The sequence below is a fragment of the Simochromis diagramma genome, unplaced genomic scaffold (assembly GCF_900408965.1).
Source record: "Simochromis diagramma unplaced genomic scaffold, fSimDia1.1 OVJJ01000602.1, whole genome shotgun sequence".
Lineage (NCBI taxonomy): Eukaryota > Metazoa > Chordata > Actinopteri > Cichliformes > Cichlidae > Simochromis > Simochromis diagramma.
Window position 1 is genome coordinate 11102503 of NW_024387040.1, and position 26242 is coordinate 11128744.

Here is a 26242-nt window from a genome sequence, read left to right on the forward strand (position 1 = left end):
CTTTTTTGACACAGAAAAATCAAACTTGATAACATTGTTTTCTTCTTCTTTTTTTTATTTATTTTTTAAAAAAGGTACATAATACATGAACCATTTCTAACTGGCATAGTCATTTCAATATGCAAAGCTTTCAATGGCAAAAGTCATCTATTTTGTACACTTAGACACAAATACCCTACGTTTCAAAGCTGAATTAAAAGAGATTTAAGCTTATTTTGTTCTTTAATTTATTTATGTACATACATCATAGATCATAGGGATAATATGTGTAACTCACTGCTTCATAATCAATGCTATGCAGACTTAAAATATTATTACAATGGAGCTATGACAAAGGGCATAACAGTTTTAGAGTACTAGACACAAACTTCGTCAAGCTTTTAATACACAACACCAAATAATGAAGCAATGTTTTCAAAGGAGGATTATTAATTTCTTGAAAATACAAATTAAAAAAGTAAAATAAAATAAGTAATTAAAAAGTAATTAAATTATGATCTGAAACAAATTAAAGAAATTTGTAATCACAACAAATAGTCGAGGTTCTCATAACAAGTCTTGTACAGAGCGCTTATAAGGTGACTGTAATACTCATGGGATAAAGAATTATTATGTTTTGTTTTGTCATTATTTTTTATTATATTTTGGTTTCAAGCAAACAAGCAGCAGAAGAGTTTTTAGCAGAAGCTATCTAAGAGTGCTCACTTATAATAAACACAACTAGCTGCTTCTTAACTACGTCTACATGTTCAAAAGTATTTTTAAAATGGGGATTTTTCCACTTTTATGTTTAAACATGTCCGTCCACATAAAACAAAAAAATGTGTCATATACTGCCAGTACTATGCCAAAGTTAATCAGCAAACCGGAAGCTTGCAAAGAATAACACAGCACAAAGTGTGACGTCCAAAAATGGGGCATAAAAACGCAAGAAGACAAAATCTTAATTTTTCCTTGTCCACACTTAAGCAGAGTTTCTGAAAGGAGGGTTTTGAAAGCTCAGTTTTCAGTGACCTAAAATGGCATTTACATGTGGACAAAAGGCCAAAACATAAAGAAAAGCCTATATTTACCAAAATACCTATGTATATGTGAGCAAGGCTTTATACGCAAATGTACTGTAAGATGTGTTGTAAAGTCTGTTGCAGCATTTATTCAGACACATGTGCCATGGGGACAGGATGTACTGTACTAAACCATTAGATAACAAAATAGCGTGCATTAGCAGGATGTTAGCAATGTATGTACGACATTTACTCCCCTGGAACCCAAATTAATGGACTTTAGCATCATTTAAAATCTATACATACAATCAATACAATAAATGTAGAAAAGTAAAATGAAATGGAATTTAGGGTTTGTTTAGAAGCTGGGTAAATAATTATTTTAGCTAATTAGCTCCAATTATCTTTGAAAACACTGCCTGGGGTTTATTTAACAAGTTAGACAAATGTAACTGTTTAGTTAAAATGGCATCAGTAGTAATAGAATAGCAATTAATTATTCACTCTTTAACACATTAGTTACCAAACTGGTAAGTGTACTGTTTGGGTCCAGTATTACAACCAAAGGTATATTTACGCCTGCCTCCTGGAAAATCTTGTTCTGCAGAGTCATTGCTAACATCGAGTCAATCCCCAAAGCACACAGATTGGAGTCATGATCCAGTTCCTCTGCACTTACATTGATTATTTCACTCACAATATTCCTCACATGTTCATATGTGGAAGAACTTTGGGTTTTGGGTTTGTTATGTACTTCATCTTTGAGCTCCATTTCTACCAAAGGTAACAATCGCTTTCTGAGAGACCCATTTTGCGAAAGGACATGGATACTGAGATTTTTAAAGCTGAATTTGCATATTACCTGTTGGGGTCTGTTCATCAAAAGACTCTTTTTAAGTGTCTCGTGAACCTCACAAACATCCATTATCATCATCCCCTTTGCCTCTAGAAACTTTTGTAAATGATCTTTGTTCAGCAGGAGACCAAGGTTCAAAGGACCCCAGTTGATGGACTGTGCAGATAGGCCGAGATTTCGTCGATAATGGCAGAACAGGTCGAGGAAAGAATTGGCTGCGCCATAGTTACATTGTGAGGCATTGCCAATGACTGATGAGATGGAAGAATAGCACACAAAGAAGTCCAGTTTGTTGTGCAGTGTTGCATAATGAAGATTTAGAGCACCACAAACTTTGGGCTGCAGCACCTTTCTGAAGAGAGACTCATCAAGAGATTCAATCAATGCATCGTGCAACACTGCAGCACTGTGAAACACTCCTTTGATAGGGCAACAAGGGAATGTTTCACCAATTTTTGAAATTGCATCAACTACCTGCATCATCACAGAAACATCACACTGGATGTTTATGATAGCAACCCTATATCTTTTCTGGAGGAGATCCATTTCAAACTGTGTTTTATCTGAAGGTCTTCTTCTTGACAGAGTTGCAATACAAGCTCCACCATTGTGGGCCAAAAACTTAACTGTCTCAAGACCCAAACCAGACAGCCCACCGGTTACGATATAAGTACAACTTTGTTTAAAGAGTTGTCTAGGCATTGCAAACATAGGGATTTCAGATGCCAGGCTACACGATTCTTCATGGCCTAAAACTATTTGCTGCACTGTCTCTGTTGTGAAATAGGACTCAGGTTTTGTACCGGACCAGGACACTTTTGAGTCTGAATACAGATACAACTCCCTTCTTAGAGGTAGAGATCCTGTATCAAAGCCTAATGATTTTAACCAGTTGCAGATATTCCTGCTTCGTGCTTGTAGATAAGCTTTCTGGAGAACAAAATCCACATCGAGTTTATGCACATGAATGTGTTCGCTCTTCGGAGTAAACAATCTGTCTGAGACTGAGGGTGGCATATGACTGCTAAACACGAAAATCATGTGTTTTTCAAGAGCCCCATTGTCATACATCTCCTGCCAAGCGGCATCAAATGGTGGCAAAAGAACGAATGCGTGACTCTCATCAAAACATGGAGGTTCTCCAGTGAAATGTGACTGAGAGGAAACACTCCAGCCTGACCTGGTTGCTGTGAGAGCCAGAACCTTCGTCAGAGCAGAGCCTGAGTTCGGGGAAACAATAGTCAACTTTCTGTGCTGCTTTTTATCTTCAAACAGTATGCTCTGCAAGACCTCCCATGCCAGTATGAAATAAGACACACATGGAGTCTCTTTTAGAAATGGAAATGTCTTAATGTTGTAGCACACTGCTTCAGGAATTACAATTTTTGAGGTGGCATGAACTGGATAACATGACGCAATATGGTCTCCAACTCTCAGATTATTGACATTTTTCCCCACAGCTGTGACAATGCCACTGAAATCTAGAGCCAGAAGTCTGTGATTCAGTGATGTATGCTTGTTCCAGTACATTGCCTTACCAAAGATCAGTTGAGAAGTGGTCACAGGGAAGTAATCTGATGAATGCAGGCAAACACTGATTAGCTGAATTTCAGCTGTCTTCTCTTGGAGAGCTTTTCCATTAGTGTCACAGTGGGTGGCAGACAAATGGGCTATACTGTATGGATCAGTACTGTGTAGAACAAAGTCTCTTGGATTCACTGAATGTGTTTCACCATCAAACAAAGCTTTATCTGTCAATCTGGTCCGTGCCATTTTTGTTACTGCTGCCTTCCCTTTACTGATCCAAACCTCTTGGTGTCTGCAGGTGTTTATTACCTGAGCAAGTGTTTGTATGTTTTCACTGGTCACAGAAGCAAGGTCAATCAGCTGAAAAGAAAGATCTGCCAACTCTGCTGCACAAGCCCTTATCATACCAGAAAGTGCAAAACCAGGGCTGACATGGTCCACACACATTTCTGATGATCTGTAAGTAATGACATGGACAGAGCATGAGCGTTTGCTCTCTTTCACAGCCAGAACAATATGGCGAAAAATCTCACAACAAGTCATCAAGCAGTCCAGCATCTTTTCAGATGAAAGATGAGTGAGGTTATCAACACCCCAAAGGAAGAGAATATTTTCCACATCCACTCTGCTGGTGAGACACTGGAGCACTAAATTTCGAACTTGGTATGCCTTCAAGTGCTCTTTGCTCTGCACAGTGATTGATTCTGGGTGCAAATATGGCCCGAGTCCTTTAGCAATACAGAGGTTATCTTCAAAAACAATTGCTCTTATTTTGCCATTTTGCAATTCTTCTTCAACAGCAACCACTTCATTTTGGAAGAACAGTGACTGGGAAACATTTGAGCTGCAGCCCAAGAATGAAATCCTGACCCCCTTAAGTTCCACTAATACGTTGCCCTCTCTTGTGGAAAAGCAACCACACACATCAGTAAAGTCAGGAGTTTCTTGAGTTGCTCGCAAGTACATAATCATTTCTTCCTGCAGTGGTGCTGATATGACTATATCTGTAATACCTGAAGGGAATCCCTGCTTGACTGTTAGCTGTCCCATTGCTAACATAGCAGTCATTTGCAGAAAATAGTCAAGCAGCACAGGATGAATAAAATAGTCATGAAGATGTTTCAGAAGATCACCAGGGACTTGAATTTCCATCACAGCTTCCTTGAATTCATCCCCAAAATGCACATTATCAAGCTGTTTGAAAAGAGGGCCATACTCAAATCCTGCTTGAGAAAGAATTGAATAGATCTCATTTCTCGTCCAAACCAACTTGCACCGTTGGAAGATCATTCGAGGACAAATGTTTGATTCCTCTAACAATGGCTTGATATCTTGATATGTGTATCTTCCAGAGGCATGCGTTGCATTAGAGGACTGTATTGCAAATGAGCCCTCCTTCTCTCCATGTTCTACTCTCACTTTCAGTTGTTGAGAGTGTGAGTTGAGTGTTAACACACTTTCAAATCTAACACTGAGATGGAGCTGGGTAATAGTTTTACGTGGCTTAAAACTTGCCATCACAGAGGCAAAAGCTAGTTCGACATAAAATGAACCCGGCACAATGGAAATGCTGTTGTTTTTATGCTCCCAAAGGTATGGCACGGTCTCTGAAGAGAGGTTGCTCATGAACTCTTTGTTATCCCTCTTTATCTGGGATATGAGTGTATGGGGAGTAAAGGAAGAATGCTCATCACCTTTCCGCACGGATTCAAAATTCAGGTCTTTCTTTGTGTTGTCAAACTGATAGACTGGAAGAGCTGTGGGCAATGTCTCCAAACCCCTGTATAGCTTATGCCAGTCCACGTTCATGCCAAGTTCAAATAGCTTTGCCACTGTTGAGAGGATTGTGCCATAATCCTTATCAGGGTTTACGGTGGAAAGAACTACAGTATCATTGCCCAGGGTCTCACATATGTTCCTGTGGAGAGCCCTACGAGGTCCAATCTCCACAAAGACCACATTTCCCCTCGTCGACTTGTCTTTGATGGCAGCACGGAGCGTTTGTTCGAATAAAACAGGCTCTCGGATGTTCTTGGCCCAGTATGTGCCTGAGCTGAAATCACCATCTGAACATTTGTCTCCAGTCACTGTTGAAAACAGTTTGCACTCCATGTTGTTGGTATCTAAAACATCTATTCTTCTCTTAATGTCCTCTAATACTGGATCCATCATATGGCTATGGTAGGCTGCTGGAACATCTAAGACATGAAGGAAGAGAGTTTCATCTTTAAAGATGCTCTTCAGCCTCTCATGGAGGGTGTCTATGGCATCAGCATCTCCTGACAGAGTGCAGGACTGAGGGCTGTTAAAAGCAGCTACACTAATTTTCCCAGTAAAGTTCGGAAGAATTTTTAATACCTTATCTACAGCCACATTGCCAACCACGAGCATTTTCCCTCCTTTGACTTTGCCCTGGAGAGTACTACGGTGGTACAACACCTTGACAGCATTGTCCAGAGACAAGAGACCTGAGCAGTGAGCAGCAGTAACCTCTCCAACTGAGTGGCCAAGCACGGCATCAGGTTTAATACCCCAGTGTTTCAAAAGAGTAGCAATGCTGACCTGAATCGCAAATAGAAGAGGTTGCACAACATTTGGCTCATTGAAATCATTGTTATCATGCTCACTAGAAAGCCATCTACTCATGCTGAAAGATCCATAACTCTGGAAGAGAGTCTCAATTTCTCTCACCTTATCACTGAAAACAGGAAGCTTACTCATTAGCTGCCTGCACATCCCCTTGTAGGCAATCCCATTTCCACAGAACACAAAGACTACCTGGATGTTAGACCTTACTGCCTGAACCTTAGCCTTCAGTGCAGACATTAACTGGTGTTCTAAATCTGAGAGAGAAGATATTAGGAAGGCCTTCCTATATTTGTGTTTGTAATGACTTCTTCTGCACGCTGAGGTGTATGAGAGTGTCTGCAAATCAACTGACTGGTTCCTGCAAAGTCTTTCATGGGTGTCAGTGATGGACAGGCTTAATGATTTCTCAGACGCTGCAGATATGACAAAGACTTTTGTACAGTCTTTCGGTGTTGGAGAGGGAACTGTAGCATTTGTATACTGTCTTACAATTACATGTGCATTTGTACCTCCAAACCCAAAGCTGTTGATCCCAGCCACCCTTCCCATTGGCCCATTTGTCTCCCACCTAACAGATTTAGTTGGAATACTCAGATTCAAGGCTTTTACATCTATACTTGAACTATCTTCAGAGTAGAAAACTGAGGGAACAATAGTGCTGTGCGTCATCATTAGCAGTACCTTAATGAGTCCAGCAACTCCAGCTGCAGATTCTGTGTGTCCAATGTTGCCCTTTAGAGACCCAATCAGAAGTGTCTCAGAACGAGTGGGTTTAGCAATGACATTCGAGATGCTTCCCGCTTCTATTGGGTCTCCAACAAGGGTTCCTGTCCCATGTGCCTCTATATATTGAACGTTCATGATGTCGGAGTTAGAGTAGATTCTTCTCAGCAGCTCCTCTTGCTGAACCATGGAGGGTTTGGTGATTGGAGTGACGGAGTGCCCATCTTGATTGACTGCTGTCTTGCTGATAACACCCCATATTTTGTTGCAGTCTCTTAAAGCCTTGACAAAGAAAGTCACATCATTAGAAGACTGGATAGTATCTCAATTATATAAAACTACTTGACACTAAAGATCAAATCATCAACCTACATGTTTCAAAGGCTTGAGAAGTACTACACCACAGCCCTCTCCCCTGCCATAGCCATCTGCATGGGCGGAAAAAGGTTTGCTTGTTCCTTCAGGTGAGATCATGCTTGCCTGTTTGAGGGCAACAAATACCTTCGGCTCAATTATACAGCTAACTCCTCCACATAGTGCCATTTCACAGTCTCCTGGTTGAAAGAAAGGTCGTTAAATAATTAATTTTTATACATCATCCAATAGTTTATTTTTTTGGCAGCCAAGCATAAGTATTTTACCATGCTTTATAGCCTGGCTGGCTACATGAAGAGCCACCAAAGATGATGAGCAGGCGCTGTCGATGGCAAAAGAAGGGCCAGTCAGATTGAAGGTGAAGGAAATCCTGTTGGCTGCAAGACTCATGGCCGTCCCAGTGCCATTGTAGTGGGTTATTGTGCCAGGACTATTATTTCTGAGCATCTCATAATCCCTGTTCATAAGACCTGCAGCAGCACAGTCACAATCAAAACAGACTTAAAATTGCTGGATTTTTAAAATTGCTTAGGATTTTTAATGTATCATAGATGGTAGCAAGAGTACCTATGTAGACACCAGTTCTGGTTCCACTGATGCTTTCCATAGCTATTCCTGCATCTTCTAATGCCCTGTAGGTACACTGCAGCAGAAGTTTCTGCTGAGGGTCCATGAAGTCAGCCTCCGATTCAGTAATACCAAAAAACTTGTAATCAAACTCATTAAACCTAGAATATAAAATAAGTAGATCCATCATAATTCAAAAATCTCAAAGAAAAAAAATAACTTAATTAAACTTTTATATATTGTAGGTAACAAAGAAATAATACAGTTTACTCATCACTTGTCATTTGTAATTTATGTCACTTTGTTAGTAGTTTGTGTTATACACAATACTTTACAAATCCTGTATTGTGTCATAGCTAACAACAGACACCTCCATTTAAATTCTGATGCAAAGCTGTTGTTGCATACAAATTTTATTAATGTTACTGTATTATGTTTTTGTTGACCTTTACCAAACATTTTTGTCATTGTGTTAAACCAAAAACAAAACAAGTCAAAAACAGGCCATTACTAATTTCAACTGTATCCACTTTTTTTTGTCCTGAAAGGCTTAGATTAAGCCTATTTCTGTCCTTTACTCTGAGGGCTGTGCACCACACAGCAGCTTTTAAGTGTGTTAATTGTTAACCAGCAGGCAAGGAGGCACTCAGGTCATACAAACTCAAAGGACAACCATGAGTTGTTTCCCATCCAGAAAATACAAAGTTTTACACCCACCAGGTTAAACTTCATAATTGTCCTTTAAGGTTTACAAATTGTAATCAATAAATTTGGTACATTTAACAATTTAACGATGTATCATAACTATAAGCTGCAGCTTTATGATCTCATCTAAACATAATATAATAATATAAGATAAAAGCACAATAAAAAATATATAAAATATATGAATAAAATAATATAATCTTTATAATGCTTGTTATGAATTATTATATTATGAACATTGTAAATATGAATATAAACATAACACATAACAACATTTTAAATTTCAAGCCAACTAGCCATTAGTTTACAACGTAAACTCATAAATGTTACATATGTGATTCAGTATTTATACACAACTTCATCAAAGCTTACAAATGATTAGTAATTAACCAATTAATTGTGAATAAATAGTCTAATAATTCTATTACAATGAAATTACTGACTGCCGAAGCACTAAAAGCAACAACATCAATAAGAATACTAATAATTAGTAAACATTTCATTTTCAATTACTTTTTTTTTCGTTAACAACTTAATAACAAATTAACAATGAGCTTGCCATTTATTTAAGAGTGGTTAAAACATTTTTAAACTCACCCTTCTATTAGAGCTGCTTTGGTTGTCTGTATCTTCCCAGGTTTGTTACCTTCTGCATCATACCAAAGAGTGGTGTCAAACCTTTCAGCTGGAATATCCACCACACAGCTCTTTCCCTCCAACAGAACCCTCCAGAAACTGTCCACCCCCTCACCTAAAATATAAAGTATCACAACAACCTGAGTATACATTATCTTAGAATTTCGACCTTTGGAGAAAAAAAAATGCAGATATTCAGTATTGCTTTAAATGGTGTCAAAATGAAGTCGTACCTCCGGGAAAATTGCATCCAATCCCAATAACAGCTATGTCATCATCAGCGTCCTCCATTGTTCCTTTGGGGCAATCATAAGATTGCTCCGAGAGCTTTTTTGAAAACACAAAATGAAATTTCAAGTTTCTTCATAGTAAATGTTTCGCACTGGTTGCTGCTTTTGGTCAGAACAAGTAGTGTTGCACCAGCCTTTTTAAATAGATGAAACAATCGGACAGTGTCTTGGTCTCTTAGCCTCTCCCCCAGAGTCACCTGGAACTTAAGACACTAATGGCAGGTTGAAGGTAATTTAACCGCAGCCATAATTAAGCCTTTGCTCCTGTTAACTGGCCAACAGAAGATGCAATGTTAGAAATGTGCCACTCAGTAGATTAAATAATCTGATTTGTCATTTTGTCTGCATTTCCAAAAGCATGATGTTCTTTGACACTGTGTAACATTAGAAAATACACTCATCAGCCACTTTAGTCTAGATTCAACAAGGTGCTGTAAACATTTGTCAATTTCACTGTGATATCACACATACTTAATGGTTTAAAGCACTATTTAAAATCTATAAACCATCACTAATATTGACCTGAAGTTCCCATCAGTTCTTTGGAGTACTTTACAGTCTTTCAGCTGATTGGTTTAGTATTCTAGCTCTTACGAATATTTTGATTGAGGTTAATTTCCACTCCTGTTTTCAGCTATGACAGACAACAGTGGAAAAGGCTTCAATAAACTCTGCTACCTGAATTATATTGAATTCTAAGCAATGTAGAGACATATATTAGATGTTATTTGTTGTATATATTAATAATTAACTAAGGCCTTTTTATCAGTTTTATAAGGTGATGATGTGTTAATGCTACAACTTGTTTTAAGAACCACAAAACAAACAAACAAACTCCAAAAGAAGAATCAGGGCTGATTTGTAAGAGGAATCTTTATTTGAGCTTTATGAAGGCTTTAATCTAAAGACACAAACAGAAGCACCAATGCATTTCTTTTACAAGCTTACAGTATATACACAACTTCTCATTTATCAGCTACAGCTGGTCTTACCTTTGGGCACTTCAATAAATAAGAACAAAGGAAAATAGATATGTATATGGTAAATGCAAGCATATTAAAAAAAAAACAAACCTGAAGAGTTCAACAATGAACAGCAGTAGCACCTGTGCCTGATCATAGCCAAAAGGTACTTTCCAGCTTAAGGTACTTTAAGGTCCCATTGTGATCACTGGTTAGTACAAATATGTGAGAAAAATCTGACGGCAAACAAATTCATATGAGACGAAATATGACCTTGGTGCATAAACCGCTGCTGAGGTTTTGTTTTTCTCTCCCTGTGAGAGCTGAGAAAGAAAAAAAATGCCCTGAATGAAACCATCTTTGTGACTTTTTGGGGAGAACAAATAGTTATTTTCACACAGTTAAACTGAGATGATTTACAAATCACTGAAGGAAAGTAAATGATGAGACGTATCAAAGCGTTGATGATTGTTTCAGTGTCATCTTCACATTGAAAATAAAAGGGATACAAACAAAAAAAGGCCTCCCAAAGGCCTGTGCTTGATTGCACAGTTGTGCATATATATGTATGAGTCTACAACGCCTGCTGCTGCTGCTGAGGTCTGTAGTGGTCCAGTGATTTGCCCTCCAGCACCATCTGGATCTCTTTGGCATCCAGAGTTTCATATGTTAGGAGGGCATCAGCCAGCTTCTTGTGCTCCTTACTGTAAGTCTTGAGGATATCCTTAGCACGTTCATATGAGTCCTAAATAAAAGAGAGAGAAAAAACATTTTGAGAAATAGAATAGAAAAAAATTCTAATTATTATTTTTAAATGACACATATTTTGCTCACCTTTAGTAAAGCTCTGACTTCCTGCTCAATGGCTGCTTGTGTTTCGGGGCTTTGCTTTGAAATGTCTCCATAGGTCATGACACCGAGCTGTAACAAACACATAACCAAGATGAATGAACAATGGGTCTTCTCATGCATCGACCACTTGTAGCTAGTGATTACTGTAAAGCGAGTTACAAAGGGCTTTTCACTGAGCTGTGTGTAATTACACCCAATGACACAGTAATGTTAGAGACTGCAGTTTTTAGGTCCACTCCCCTCTTCTTCTTCTTCTATTACAGATTTGTATTAACTTCAAGATTAATTCATTCAATACAGTAGCTGTAGATGTGCTACTGTGTTTGCTTTTAATATAACAAAGTTTGGCTGACATAAATTGACTGAGGACAATTGTTGTGTATGGCTTCATAACTTGTATCTTACTGTAAATAAAGACGTACGTCTGCAGCAGTATGTACAGTTAAAGCCCAGATCAGCACTGCTAAGTCCTTAAATGCTGATTGGAACAAAAAACAGACAACAAAACAAACAAACAAACAAAAAAACCCCATAGGGATCATCTGCCACACAAGTCTAAATTCTCACCTTGTCACTCATGCCGAATCTGGTCACCATCAATTTTGCGATTTTGGTTGCACCATCAAAGTCGCTGGAGGCACCTGAAATGGTTAACAACGTTTTTTTTGTCATCTTCCAAACAATCAGAGCGTGAGACTAGAGACTAGTAATTTATAAAAACTTCTTCAAACCACACAAATTTATTTTCTTATGTTGATAAAAGCACACAAATAAGTGTATTTATACTTGGAAAAAAGAAAAATCCCAGGGTGTTAAATGGTAAATGGCCTGTATTTGTATAGCGCTTTACTTAATCCCCATGGACCCCAAAGTGCTTTACACTACATTCAGTCATCCACCCGTTCACACACACACATTCACACACTGGTGATGGCAAGCTACATTGTAGCCACAGCTGCCCTGGGGCGCACTGACAGAGGCGAGGCTGCAGGACACTGTCGCCACCGGGCCCTCTGACCAAAAATCAGGTGTTAACCTGATAAACCTTTAAATGTTATAATCATAAAATACTATTCATAGCTCAAGCATTTTATATTTATGAATCATGTCCTACCAATCAGTCCCTCTGTGTCTCGTACCTGTGGTGATGTTATCGTTCCCAAAGATGAGCTCCTCTGCTACTCGGCCGCCCATGCTGACGTCCATCTGAGCCAGCAGCTGGGCTCGTGTCTCGCTCCAGCGGTCATTCTCTGGAAGCATCGACACCTAAAACACGGCACGCTTTATCAAAAACACCCAAAAAGATCCCAGCAGAAATACGTACAATACTGCAAAACTGTAACAAAAGCTCACATGGCCCAGAGTTGGTCCTCGAGGCATGATAGTAGCCTTATTGATGGGCATTGCATCTTTGGTGTAATAGGCAACAATGGCATGGCCGGACTCGTGGTATGCGGTAATGGTCTTATTCTTCTTGTCAATTACAACACTCCGCCTCTCAGGGCCTGAAATGTGAAATGGAAACAAAGAAATAATCATGATGGTGTTCCTGTCTCCTCACTTAATAATGTACAGGTGATCAGTGTAATGTGAAATGTAGTGCTGTGGGCTGCACCGTGATCACTCATTTACCCATGAGGATCTTGTCCTTAGCGAACTCCAGGTCCTTCATTGTGACCATCTCTTTCCCATCCACTGCTGCCTTTAGGGCTGCCTGGTTGACCAGGTTCTCGAGCTCTGCCCCCGAGAAGCCCACTGTGCCTCGGGCAATAATCTCTGCATCAACGGCTGGGAAAGAACAAACAGTGTTTGTAAAGGTGATCAAAGACAATGGCGTCATTTAGAAAAATGGCAAACACAGGTTTCTTCTCAGGCTTAGCTCCAGCAGAGAAGGATAATAGGAGAAAAAAAAAAAGGTAGTTAGAGATATCCTTAAGATTGTTGAATACTTTACACCCAGACCTACCTGGGTCTACTTTGATCTTGGACAGGTACCAGTTGAGAATCTCTGTGCGGCCTTTCACATCAGGGCGAGGGACCGTCACCTGCATGTCAAACCTTCCTGGTCGAACCAGAGCGCTAAAGAGTGATGCAAAGCAGCAATAATTAGTACACAGAAGTTTATTCTGTTTAAGTTTTATTTAGGAGAACAAATACTACTTAAAACTATCGCAAAACGACACTCAAAATGTCTTACTAATATCTGTAAAACGAATGTGTTTCATCAGAAGCTGCATAACTGCACAATAACTACCTCTGATAGTAAATGCTAAAAAATGGTTTAATTTTACTGTCACTTTACAAAAAACTTAACATGTTTATGGCATACATAAAAAGCATTTCATCCTAAATGTTTACATACTTATCCAACGCTTCAGCAAAGTTTGTAGCACCAATAACAATGACTCCTTCATTTGGTTTAAATCTGTAAAAGAGCAAAACGAAACATTAGCAACTGTAAATTTAAGGTATCTACACCACTTATCACACTATTCAGTTTAACTAACACTGACCCATCCATTTCAGCCAGCAGCTGGTTGATGGTTTGTCTGGAGTAAGGATGCATAGGGGACTCTATTCTCTTTCCACCAACGCTGTCCAGCTCATCAATGAAGATGACACAGGGAGCATTGGCTTTTGCCTCTTCTGCAAAACACAAAAATAGAGGTTATATTTGTTTTTAAAATACAATTTTAAGTGTAACTAAACTTTCTCACATCCAGTAAACTTACTGAAAAGGTTCCTGATTCGGCTCGCACCAACGCCCACAAACATCTCATCAAACTCCGATCCGGAGGCGTAGTAAAAAGGAACATCGGCCTCTCCGGCCACGGCTCGTGCCAACAGAGTCTTTCCTGTGCCCGGGGGACCAACAAGCAGGATCCCTGAGGAGACCCAAACAGAAACACATAAGAAAAAAAACAAAAACAAAAATCCCCACCCTATTCAATTCACTGAATTTTCTTAATGATCAGTAAAAAGTGATGAAAAGAATTAGCAGCATCGATACCTTTTGGCAGCTTTCCACCCAAAACGGTAAATTTCTGTGGGTTTTTCAGAAACTCAACAACATCTTGCAGTTCGCTCTTTGCCTCCTCCACTCCTTTGACATGCTCAAATGTCACATTCTTCATCTGGATGGGGTCGACTGCAGAGTCAAGACCGGATGTGGTGCGGAACCTCACTACGAGATCCCCAAAATAATCAGTTCAATAAATACATATTTGCAATGTCTGACAGTAACAGCTGCTTCCTGCAGCACACATTTATTTTCTACCAGTTATTCATAAAGCACGAACACAGTAATGAAATAAAAAAAATAGTTTGTATAGATATTTACATGTTAAAGCACAGTATCATGCACCAAAATAATCTGTCAAACCCTACATGCGCACTAGTACATTTATTGTAATAAATACATAAATATATATATATGAATATTTAAGCTGAAAATTTGGTGAACATTAAGTGAAACACTCCTTTTCTAATGCTTTTGCACCCTTGGAAGGTGTAAATCAGCAGGCAGTGTGCATATAGGATTATGATTTAATTTGAAAGCTTAAGAAAGAATGAAGACTGAAACAAACCAGCATCAGAAAAGGGGCCTTTACCGGAGAGAAACGGGGTTCTTGAGAGGCCATAAATACCAATGAGGAGGAGGACCAAGAGGATCAACCTGGTTCTCCTCAGTGAGTCTGTAAAACATAACAGACAAAAAAAACAAATCAGCCAATCTTCATCTTTGTACTCAGCTCAGCACTGCCACCAACTGTTATAATGAAAAACAGGTAAGTGTGTCTTTGTCGGGACCACATGCCTTGTGTTCTCTGAGTCAAAGCTTGAGACCTCATGAACCCCTCAGTGAAACCCGTCTTGAAAGCCTCCTGCTGGTTTTCTGGAAGGTTTTTTTGTTGTATCACTTGGTCCAAAGACTGCGCCTCAACTCCTTTTTCTTTCAAGAGCAATCCCTGAGAGGGAAAAAAGTAGACATGTAAATCTGCTTTCCCCCCTCTTTTAAATGTGTGCTTCAAATAGCAACTCAAAATCTGCAACGACTTGGTCAAGTTGTAGACAGAGCTAAAGGGTCAAAGTACCGTAAATCCCGGACTACAGAGTGCACCTGATTAAAAGCCGCATGCTCTAATTTTAGAAAGAAAATCAATTTTGTACTTGTACAGGCCGCACCAGATTTTAAGCCGTATGCGTTTCACTTGTAATATGAGATATTTACACAGAAATATTACACGTGAGGATTTTTAACGTTTAATTTAATCCATAAGGTAACATAAACATGGAAACATAAACGTTATGGTACAAAAATACATACTGCAAATGCTTTTTTTCCTCGAACAGCGCCTGTAACACGGCTACCTTTAAGTATACGTACGTATCGGTAACACACAAATTACGTTGCTTATGGTTTTTTTACAGAACAGTGCACAAACAACATTACAACGTCTCTTAACAACCGGTAAAAATAAATACCGTATATATACTACTTATCAATTTTATTGGTCTACTGTTACCAGGCAAAATATTTTTGGCCGCATGAAAGAAAATATGCATTAGCTGCACGTCAGTATAAGCCGCAGTGTTCACAGTGTGGGGAAAAAAGTAGCAGCTTATGACCCGAAAACTACGGTATGTTGTTCATTCTAACTGCATAACTAACTGTGCGGTGTCCGAGAAATAATGCTTATTCAGTAAATACTGAATTTATGTTGGATTAACCAACAGTCTGTATTCAGAACAGTGCAACAGATACATCAGTCGTGTGGTGGCATACCTTCATGAAGCCTGGAGTGTAGGCTTCAGATTCCACAGGACCGTCATAACCAGACTCCGCCCGTCTGGTCCTTGATCGAAGTGTCTTGAAACCGCGACTTTGGACCCATACTACACAGACAGAAAACATGTGACTATATGTCAAGTATCTTTAACCTTTTTCAGACATGGGGTATATAACATTTCTGGCTTCTTCAGTCTGTTAAAATGACAGCTGTTTATCATAAGTAAGTCTAGCTGTGCTCTAATCGCATGTAACTATACTTTTGAAAATGTAATCATTGCCAGTGTCGTTGCAAAACAGCATAGTTTTTGTGTGCAGCACGGTATTGCTGTTTATATAGGGGCCCCATTGGTGGCTGTGCTTTAGCTCAGGCCCTTCTGTGAAGTCCAACTCATAACAAACAGAACCTGTTTGTTGTAAAGTGAAACTGAGTGTTAAGGACAGTGAAAGCCATCCAGTGGAGCCATTGATAGCCCCAAATTGCTTTTTCCATCTTACTGCTATTGAAGGCCTAAACCAAGACTGCTTTTTGAGAGCTAAACAACTTAACAAAGAGCATATACAGAACATATATATTGGACCTGTATAAATTGTAAGATTGTGTTTTGACTTTTCACTCAGGCATGAGGCCAAAAAAGCTCAGGTGCCTTCAGATAAATGGAAAGGAGTGCATGCCTGAAAGGGGCTTTAATGCCTCTAAGTTTGTATAACGTCAGCTTCTTACCAGGCAAAAACTGTAGTTCTGAGCAAGCTTGTCTTAGTGGGCTGTGGTATTGTCTGTGGAATAATCGTGAGCCAAAAAGCCCCAAATTCCTGTGTGAGAACCCTGTGAGAGAAATCGTACAAAAAGAGAAAAAAATCTCAAGGTCTGTTTCACATTAAAACATCTGGTTAAATAAATAAAGCTCGACTGAGCTGCTCACCGTGCTTGTTGTGAAAGAAGCTGTCTGCAGAAACGTGGCTCGTTCTCCATATCGAAGGAACAGCGGGAGGCTCTTCTGGTCCCGGTGTAGGCAGTAACCTGCTGACGAGCTCGTCCAGCTGACTCGCCCTGAGCTCGGACAGACCCAGATCCTTCAGACTCACACTGGGCTATAAGTGAAGGACAGCAAAGGTAGGTCATCTACAACTCTAAGGTAGGGCTGGGCCATATCATACTGTTCACGGTAATACCGGTATAATGTTAGGCAATAATAAGAAAATGAAATATCGCGATAGAATATGGGTAAAACGCAGGTGCGCAGTGCCTTTGTTCACATATTATATTATCATATCGTGATAAATACTTTTGGCCATATTGCCCTGCCCTACTCTATGGAGGAACTGATCACCTAAAAGTAAGTAAGTACATAAGTAAAGATGACACAGAAAAATAAATAAAAATGAGAAATAGTCACAATAAAAATGCAATAGCCTCCAGTCTTCAATCTCACCTGAGGAACAACCAACAAATTCTGAGCCTAGGATCTCAGACTGTGAGCAAGAGCGTGTTTAAGAAGAAGTTTAGATAAACAGAATGTAACTTGGCCATTTAGTGCTCTTTATTCTAAAATAAACTGGGAACAAATGTAAGGAGTATAAAACAGGAGTAACACAAGCTTGCTTACTAGGATATATCAGCATTTTGTATCAGCTGGATTCATGACATTTTCTCAAGTTCATCTGAGAAAACTATACCTTACAATTTAGAAATACTCCTTAAATTGAAAAAACAAAACAGGTACGTCAAAGTAGATGTTGCATGTGAGTCAAAGCCCAGAGAGGAATCAAATATAACACCAAGATTATGAAGACTGGACTTAGCAGATAAGCAACACAATGAACTATAATCACAGCCTATGTGTTTTTGGAATACATAGCAAAGTAATTACTGCAGATCCAGTAACTTATCCGGATAAACATTCAGTTAGGTTGGACAATCTATCCAGCTGATAAGGCTTGAAATTCAGCTGTATGTGCATTTTACTGGCATGAAAATGATGAAGGTTTTCAGAAAAAAAACAAATCTAATAATGCCAGCTAAAGGAAGAATGTAGAACGAAAGGCAATAATGGACCCAGGATTAAGCCTTGCAGCTCACAGGTTAGAGAAACAGTGTTAAAGGAGAATATATTCAACCTAACAGAGAAAGCCCAGTCAGATAAATATGAGGAAAACCTGTCTAATGCAGAGCCAGAGAAGAGTCCCAAACAGGTAAAATCTCTAACGAGGATGATGAGGGTTTTCTTTTTCCAATTTTGGTAACCAAGACTTTTAGTGTTATTGTCTTCATAGAAACAGGGAGACTTTTCATGGAAAGTCCACTGCCCTTTTCAAACATCGATTTACAAGCAGACTACTTTGACACTTTATCAGAGCATGTTGATGTAGAGGATCACTCCTATTATGATTCATGAAATTACTGAAATAAGAAGATCTAGCCTCTTTCACTTCCTCATTAGAAGAGTGGAGAAATCCTTTAAAATTTTCTCTATGGACAGTCAGACCCGTGGTCTTCCTTAGTCGCTTGTTGCAAAATAAGCTATGACCTATTTTCTGAGGAGCAACCTGATCCATAAGGACAAGGCAATGATCGTTAAAACAGCGAACAAAGAGATATATCCTTTACTTAGACACATTACTATGGTACAGTATAATATAGTGTGTGGCCATTAAGAGTAGTGAAGATTCAATAAAGTTTACTCATAAACATACTTCCATAAAGTCGCCATCAACAGATCTGTGGTTTACCTTAGATAGTCCACTTTAACAGAACATGTACTATGTCACCATCAGCTACTATCCTCAGGAGATGGATCTCACCTCTCTCAGAAATGCACTGTGCTCTGGATGGAAGTCTTTGTGAAGAGCCTGGATTGAAGCTGTGGCTGAATTCTTCAGAGAGTGGAGGACATTGATGAGCTGGCTGAGAGGCACTATCATCTGGGAAGACACAAGAACAGCAGTAGCTTAAAACACTCTCATAGCACCTCACATTTTCTGCATGTACATTTAACGTTTCCCATTCTACTTGTTTTTTGTTTTTAAATGAGACTTCCAGGCGGAGACAGCGTGGTCAGGACTGTTATGTCAGTGTTATTCTGCACATAGAGTGGTTTGGCCCACATACGGCAGACGCGTTACGTAACCTCTACTCTTTGAATGATTTTTTCAAATACTTTGCTTAAATTAACCTAGATTTTCCTTCACGTATCTCTGGGTAAAGTCACGACCGAAACCTCACGTATCACGCTCGTCTCCGCACCGACACAGGGCGACAGCGTGACGTAAGCATGGGCTTATTCTAGAGTAATGTTCTTGCTAACACTAGGTGAGCTAAAGGGAAAAAAGGGGGTGAAATAAGCAACAGGCAGCAGAGCTACATGTCGATATAACTCCCATAACAGTCCTAAAATAAACACTAATTTACAACTAAAGACTAAATTCACTCCGAGAAGAACAAACATGAGCTAGCCAAGTCAATAAGCCGCTATCTAGTCGGCTTACCTGCTGTGGCTGAAATGACGAAGACAGCGAAAACATTTTTGCCGATGGATGCTACAAAAACTGACTTTGGAGGGCTGGTTTGTAAGGACAGACCCTCTATATAACCCAAATGAATGCGTCCTCCCGAAAGGGGCGTCCTTTTGGTTTTCCTTGTTACACAACTTTCAACAGTTACACAACTTTTTTTTCAGCTAACAACGCCAAATGGATCCCCCGGCATCTGAGGTCAAACGGACTACAAAATGACGTAACGAAGAACTACAACCGGGTGATGCTTGCATCATTGCGATTGTTTCCTTGAACTCATTAAATTAATTTATAATGCATAGAAATGACAAAAGAAATCTTCACTTGCATCAGGTGCCTTACAGTAAAAAAAGCGCAGCAGTTATTATTAATTTTTCTATTTAATTTTCACGTTCTTCTCATTTTGGTCTGTTCGTGAGTGCCTGATCAAAATTTAAAAACAGTTTCCAAAATAATGGATTTCTGGTAAATAATTGTTTTAATTGTAATTAGACGGCCAAAATTAACTAGCGTCTAATTACACTACACAGGTTGTTCAAGTACAGGTTGTTCTTTTTCACGCAGGCGCTTTCTTGGACAACTAAGTGGGGTCCCCGTGAAAGATCTGCGGAATTCAAAATTTCAAAACAAACCAGAGAATCCGTTCTTTTGCAAGTGCGTGTTGTTTACTTTGAGCTGGCTGGCTTACACAGACGTAACCCTCATTTTAAAGCAGTTAAATAATGGACGCAGAGGAAGAGCACCGCTCGTGCGCCGACGTGAAATCTGTAGATCATCACCCTAAACCGCCGTCTATCAACGATTTCGTCGTGCTGAAGCCCATCAGCCGTGGGGCTTTTGGCAAGGTCTACCTTGCACGTAAGAACTGCAACGCACGCTTATATGCCATTAAGGTTAGTGGGTTTTTAACCTGTGCTTATTCTAAATCATTAAAGGGAGATCTAGCCTACTTAAATGCACATTTCTTCTGCCTCATAGGTGATGAAGAAAGCCGATATGGTGGATAAAAACATGACAAACCAGCTGAAGGCTGAGCGAGATGCCCTCGCTTTGAGCAAAAGTCCCTTCGTGGTTCACCTGTTTTACTCCCTTCAAACAGCCACCAAAATCTATCTGGTAACGCCCAGAGATGAAAAAATAGACTCGCGTTAAACATGTTAACGACCCCGTTTATTAAGTCATTGTTTATGCTTACAGGTAATGGAGTACCTCATTGGTGGAGATGTCAAATCTCTCCTTCATATCTATGGCTATTTTGACCAGGATATGGCTGTAAAATACATCTCAGAGGTCGCACTGGCTTTAGACTATCTCCATCGTCATGGTATAATTCACAGGTACTTTTACAGTGTATGCAAATCTTGCACTTTCATTCAATTTGATCGACGTTTATATGCATTTTTTGAACTGTAACAATTTTTTTACAGAGATCTGAAGCCAGACAACATGCTCATATCCAACGAAGGCCACATTAAACTAACAGATTTTGGCCTTTCTAATGTCAAGCTGGACAGAGGTTTGACTTCCCAGCAGCTTTTGCACATTGTAACCATCACCTTTAGAAATATTATTAATAGTTCCTTTACCTCTGTGCTTTCTATATTAGAGCTGAGTCTTATGGATATCCTCACTACCCCATCTTTGGCTAAACCCAAGAAGGATTATTCCCGCACGCCAGGCCAAGTCCTCTCTTTAATCAGCTCCCTTGGATTTGTAAGTGAATTCAAATCACTTCACATGCAGGAAAACAATCAGATGTGTTGTTTTTTTTGTGTGTGTGTGTGTGTGTGTTACATAATTCCTATTTTTTCCTTTATTCTGTTAAACACAGAATACACCAGCAGCAGAAGGCAAGCGTCACTGCAGCGCTACTGTGGTGTCCAGTCCCATGTCGTGCGGCAAAATAAAACCAAGGAATAAATCTCTTGATTCTCCTGTAATGAAGAAAATAGATCGCCTGTCTTCACCTGCTCTCTACCCTTGGAAACTGAGTATGTCATCAAGGACATTTTATTTTGGGGGGTTGATTTATTTATTTTCTTTTTGCCTACATTATGTTAGAAATTTTACTAAAAAGGGGAAATAATAAGGGTTCCCGTTAAATACATGCTTTAAAGTTGGTAACAAAATGGTTATCAATATACCAGGAAGTTTCAACATGAAAGCATATGATGCAGATTTTTAAGTGATAGGTCATTATTAGCTGATGCTGTCAGGCTGTAGTAGACAGCCAAGAGCTATCCTCTTGGCATTTTGTCATTCTTTGTTCACGTGGAAAGACGAGTTATGCAGATAATGAAAATGTATGCTAATTTCGCCTTTATTCAGTTTTTTTCTTCTAAATTTTATCTGATAGGACCAAAGAGCAACGTGTTTAGTCCTCATAATTTGACAAAAAATCTGACTCCCACATTGATGAAGACCAGGAGCAGGTTTCAGACGATGAGTGCAGGCAGCACTACTGACACTGACGGTGGCACCAGTCCACTGTGGGAGTGTGAGGAGGTAAGTGGATTTTCTTAATTCTTATTTTTATCCATGTGTAATTAAAGACCAATAAAGTTTTTTGGCTTGGAGTTTCCTGTTCATAAAGTGTCTCACTCACATTTCATTGCATATTGTGACTTTTTTTTTTTTCTTCAGAAAGAGAATGAACACATGAATGACCAGAACGGGAGAGGGCGATCTGAGTTGAAGGTGCCCAAAGAGGACAGTCCGCCCACAAAACGGGACACTTTTTGCTTTTCTGATAAGGCCTCTTGCAGTCAATCAAAAAAGTCAAATGAAGCTCATCTTGTAGAAAATAAATCCCATACGAACAACCAGGAGTCTGTCTCCACAGCTCAGGAGAATGTTTGTCAATTAGCAGTTCCCTCATCTGTGAAGAGAACATTTTCAGATTTACAAAGAAGTCCAGGGACGCCAGAGATCCGAGCCAAAAAGAGAAACACAGACTACAAGAGGTTCTATGAGATTCCTGTGGAGACTGAGAGGTTTCACACCGGCTTGACTGGAACATTTTCCACCATCAAAATAGGCGACTTCATGGTCTCCACTGAAGGGATCGGGGCAACTGAAGAGCGGGTGCCGAAGCGCTCCAGTCCCGTTGCTGTAGCCAAAAGTCTGTTTTATGAACTGGAAGAGCCGGGGGAGGATGTATTTGAAGGTGGAGCCAAAGACCTGTCACACACGAGTTTCACGTCACCACTTCCTGGGACAAGTGACATTTGTAGGAACCTGAGCATGGACTCTGACGGGTCTATGCACGAAATGTCTTTCACTATAGACAGCCACCCATCCCTCCAGCCAACTGAGCCTGTCAAACACAGGAATTCATTATCACCAGAGGAGGACAAAGAAAGTAAAGACTCCTTCTATACTGCATCACTACCAAAAACTCCTGTGGCCACTGTTGAAACACCTAAACTTGGTCATTTTCTGGAGAGAGATGAATCTCGCTGTTTCTTTGCGAACCGACTTCCCGAGCTCGCTTGCAGTGATGCGGAGTCCCCTTTATTCCTCAAGCCGCGAAATGTCGTGGCCTTCCGTAGTTATTGTAGCTCCATTAATCGGTCCAACGTGTCCGGGGTGTCCCGACTTAGCATTGGATCTGTGGAAGCTATGGACGTGTCCACAACGGCTTCTTATAACGTCGCATCTGGAGCTGCAACACCAGTGCAGAAGAGACCCAGCTCCAGTGGTTCTCTCTATCAGGTAGGCACGGAAGGACGAGGAATACAGCAGTCTGCATAGCCCCAGAAACGCAACCTGACGCTCTCATTGTTAAGACAGTACTTTTATTTTTGTGCTCAACTAGAGTAATTTTGCTTGTCTCACAATTTAAATCAATTGCTTTTTTATCTTATCAACTTCCTGTCCTCTGACTTTAAGTTGACTTTCTTCTAATTGGTTGCCCCTCTTTAACTGAAGTTCGAAGATCTTCTGCATAACTGACAATGACAACCACTTTAATAAAGTTTGGCAGTCACAGGTTACATTTATGATTCAATAAAAGGCAGTTCTATAGGATTATGTACATATTAATGAAATTAATGCTTTTGTTTCCTCAGACTCCTCAGCCCATGTCGACCTCTCATACCCCTTACAGGACTCCAAAGAGTGTCCGAAGGGGAGCACTGCCTGTTGAGAGAGTACCAATTTTAGGAACCCCTGACTATTTGGCTCCAGAGCTGCTTCTGGGAAAACCACATGGTAAGAGAGAGAAATCTTCAAAAGTTCTGTAACGATGACAAAGCCAAAGTCAGTCAGTCTCAGTCTTGTTTTAACTGAATAGTTTGCTTGACATTGTAGCTCTTGTGACAGGCACTCTCTTTTAGTTTCAGGAAGTGGTCAGTGTGGTAAGTTTTTAACATTAATGTTTCTTTGCAAGCGAGCTTGCATGTTCCCCGGCCTGCTAATACGCTGTAGGAAGTGAGCGGATTCCTGCCCCGTTTCCCTTTCCCCGCTGTTTCTGCCCTTTGGATCGGTGAACAAACTGTGGGCCTAATTAAAGGGGAAAGGGATGGTGGTTCAAGTGTGTGATTCTAAAGGTTAAAGCATTGGGTCTTTCAAGTCTCTTTTAACACCATTGTGCCAGCAGGGGAATCAGATTAGCTGTGGCTGATGTGCTTTTAATTTGGCAAAAAAAGATTTTCTTCTTTTTGTTCTTATAAATCTATAGAATTTGAGCAATTCTGACACACTGTCAATGCACAGTGGCACTGGCATCACACAAAATGTCATCTAATAATAACTTATTGATCTGCCATGCTGTTATTAATTCAAATGTTAACACATTGAGGGCAGTGTCGCCTGTCAGTTGCACAATGCCATTTTGTAGCTTGATCGCTGCTATTTGACTTCTGTGACATGAATTTATTCATCTATTGTCTTATTCGCTCAATAGTAGAGACTTATAACTGTAATCATGGTTTTAAGTCTGTGCAGCTATCGAGAACTAAAAAATAAGTCTTGAGAAGCACAACGTTTGCAGGCACCCTGTTTGTTTTACCCTCAATGAACTCTGCTTGTTTGAATTGACATCAAATTTTAATACAAACGAATCCTAATGATTTGTTTTTAGGTTTTTGTATGTGAGAATGAAAGAATGTTTTCTTCCCCAGTACTCAGTATCTAACGTAGTCCCTGCTTTTGCCACTGCGGTGCAGTTAGTGTGCACTCTAACAGAAATCACAGGGAAAAGTGAGGCGTTTGAGGCCCACGGCTGTACAAAAATGTGACTATTCCTTCTTCTTTTGTTGTTGTTGTTGTCGTTGTCTACCCGGGCAGACTTCATGGTGGATTGGTGGGCGCTTGGTGTGTGTCTTTTCGAGTTCCTCACAGGTGTGCCGCCATTCAATGACGAGACGCCCCAGCTGGTCTTCCAGAATATTCTGAACAGAGGTGGGTTTGCTCTTCTCTTCCAACCCTCAACCACAAAACCATCTAAAATATGTAACTCATTAAGCTTCTTTTCAATTACCAACACGCCTACGTTACTATCAACTATTGTAGATATACCCTGGCCTGAGGGGGAGGAGGAGTTATCTGTAGACTCCAGGAATGCCATTGAAATCCTGCTGACCATGGACATGACAAAGCGCGCTGGCTTAAAAGGTATAGACCACCTTTCAAAATAAAAGACCAAAAGAGAAAGAAACAACTGGCTTTATAAATAACTATCCCATGAAGTGAAAATTTCAACAGTATTTGTCATCCAAACAGAAATAAACACATCAATAAAAAACACAAATTATTATATTTTTTAAACATGAATAAATAAGGAAAAATGTAATGTAAATGCAGAAAATTCACCCCATTTTAGAACAGATTAACTTAACATAAAATACTTATACCGACTTTAGAAGTTGGAAGTTAATGTTCTCAAAAACAAAAGAAGAAGAAGAAATGGGTTGTTGTGTGTTTTGCTGTTTGTCATTTGTCTATATTTTCCATTAGAACTGAAGTGCCACCCCCTGTTTCACGGCCTGGACTGGGACAACCTGCAGAACCAGCCGATGCCTTTCATACCTCAACCAGACGACGAAACCGACACCTCTTACTTTGATGCGAGAAACAATGCTCAGCACATTGCCGTGTCCGGCTTCAGTCTATAGAAGTTGTTCTCTCGCTCGAATGTATGATGTGAGAGTGATTTTTAAACACTTCAGATCATTACCTTGGATTTCTGCAAGTAAATGCGAGGTGAAGATGTGGATTAGGGTGGCTTTTCCGTTCGCTGTTGTAATATTGTTTTTAAAGAAAACATTTTACATTTGTTCAATCCAAAAGGGCCACTTAGCTACAAGAAATATCTTTTTAATGTTAGCACTACTGCGTTGCATTACTCTACTAGCAAGGCATCCCTTTATCTGCTGCTTGATTTTGTTGTGATGAGGATGTTAAAGTTAATATGCTCCATTTTCTGCTGTACTGGTACTTACTGTCATGTTTCAGTGTTGAAGAAAAACATATTCATAAATAATGTCTTATATACTGTGTGTAAATTTAGTGTAGCGTCGTTTCAAGACAAGACTGTTACTTTATCCCAGCAGGACTTCTTTTACGTAATGTTTCTAATTTTGATTGTTGTACCTGCTCAGTTTTCCACACTACTGGTTAATTCTTGCTACATGCACAATTTTATCTTAATTCTGAGGAAAAAAGAAAAAAGAAATAAAACCTGTTTGTAACAACATGTGTTCTTTGAGTATTTTTGCAGAATTTTATTTGGAGAAAAATCTCAACTATACACTTCTTAAAGAAATTAAATGTGAAGGGAATACCAGGAGATGAGCAGTTACACAAGGTGGGCTGGACCAGGCCATAAAGTGGTATAAACCCAGCAACAGGAC

The 26242-nt window shown here is 39.6% G+C and overlaps 3 protein-coding genes and 1 long non-coding RNA gene across 7 annotated transcripts; 2 read left to right on the forward strand and 2 right to left on the reverse strand.

The window, feature by feature from the left end:
* Positions 1–49: 49 nt before the first annotated feature.
* Positions 50–10016, reverse strand: pks1 (polyketide synthase 1). 2 transcript variants are annotated; one of them, XM_040043929.1, is made up of 5 exons: positions 8944–10016; positions 7642–7802; positions 7341–7544; positions 7072–7253; positions 50–6981 (listed from the first exon to the last, which is right to left on the reverse strand). In XM_040043929.1, the coding sequence occupies exons 1-5, from the start codon at positions 9132–9134 to the stop codon at positions 1501–1503; spliced, it is 6219 nt and encodes a 2072-aa protein (XP_039899863.1). In that variant the 5' UTR covers positions 9135–10016; the 3' UTR covers positions 50–1500. The 2 variants fall into 2 exon arrangements, with proteins under 2 accessions (XP_039899863.1, XP_039899865.1); XM_040043931.1 differs by having other exon boundaries at positions 6903–7253.
* LOC120741201 lies at positions 999–15693 on the forward strand. The gene is made up of 3 exons (XR_005697573.1): positions 999–1009; positions 3417–3418; positions 15178–15693. It is a non-coding gene; the product is annotated as an uncharacterized LOC120741201 (long non-coding RNA).
* On the reverse strand, positions 10128–19610 carry yme1l1a (YME1-like 1a). Of its 2 annotated transcripts, none has more exons than XM_040043935.1 (18): positions 19362–19610; positions 18678–18797; positions 16799–16967; positions 16600–16701; positions 15873–15982; positions 14904–15054; positions 14698–14781; positions 14097–14270; positions 13819–13971; positions 13600–13732; positions 13449–13511; positions 13053–13165; positions 12719–12874; positions 12440–12591; positions 12226–12352; positions 11654–11727; positions 11069–11155; positions 10128–10979 (listed from the first exon to the last, which is right to left on the reverse strand). In XM_040043935.1, the coding sequence occupies exons 1-18, from the start codon at positions 19395–19397 to the stop codon at positions 10809–10811; spliced, it is 2175 nt and encodes a 724-aa protein (XP_039899869.1). In that variant the 5' UTR covers positions 19398–19610; the 3' UTR covers positions 10128–10808. The 2 variants fall into 2 exon arrangements, with proteins under 2 accessions (XP_039899869.1, XP_039899868.1); XM_040043934.1 differs by having other exon boundaries at positions 14674–14781.
* A 235-nt stretch (positions 19611–19845) lies between these two features.
* Positions 19846–26083, forward strand: mastl (microtubule associated serine/threonine kinase-like). Of its 2 annotated transcripts, XM_040043932.1 has the most exons (13): positions 19846–20281; positions 20367–20504; positions 20586–20725; positions 20816–20904; positions 20995–21101; positions 21220–21379; positions 21745–21893; positions 22032–23102; positions 23459–23600; positions 23726–23746; positions 24678–24791; positions 24903–25004; positions 25347–26083. In XM_040043932.1, exons 1-13 carry the CDS (start codon positions 20111–20113, stop codon positions 25502–25504), a joined length of 2562 nt encoding a protein of 853 aa, XP_039899866.1. In that variant the 5' UTR covers positions 19846–20110; the 3' UTR covers positions 25505–26083. The 2 variants fall into 2 exon arrangements, with proteins under 2 accessions (XP_039899866.1, XP_039899867.1); XM_040043933.1 differs by lacking the exon at positions 23726–23746 and having other exon boundaries at positions 19863–20281.
* Positions 26084–26242: the final 159 nt, after the last annotated feature.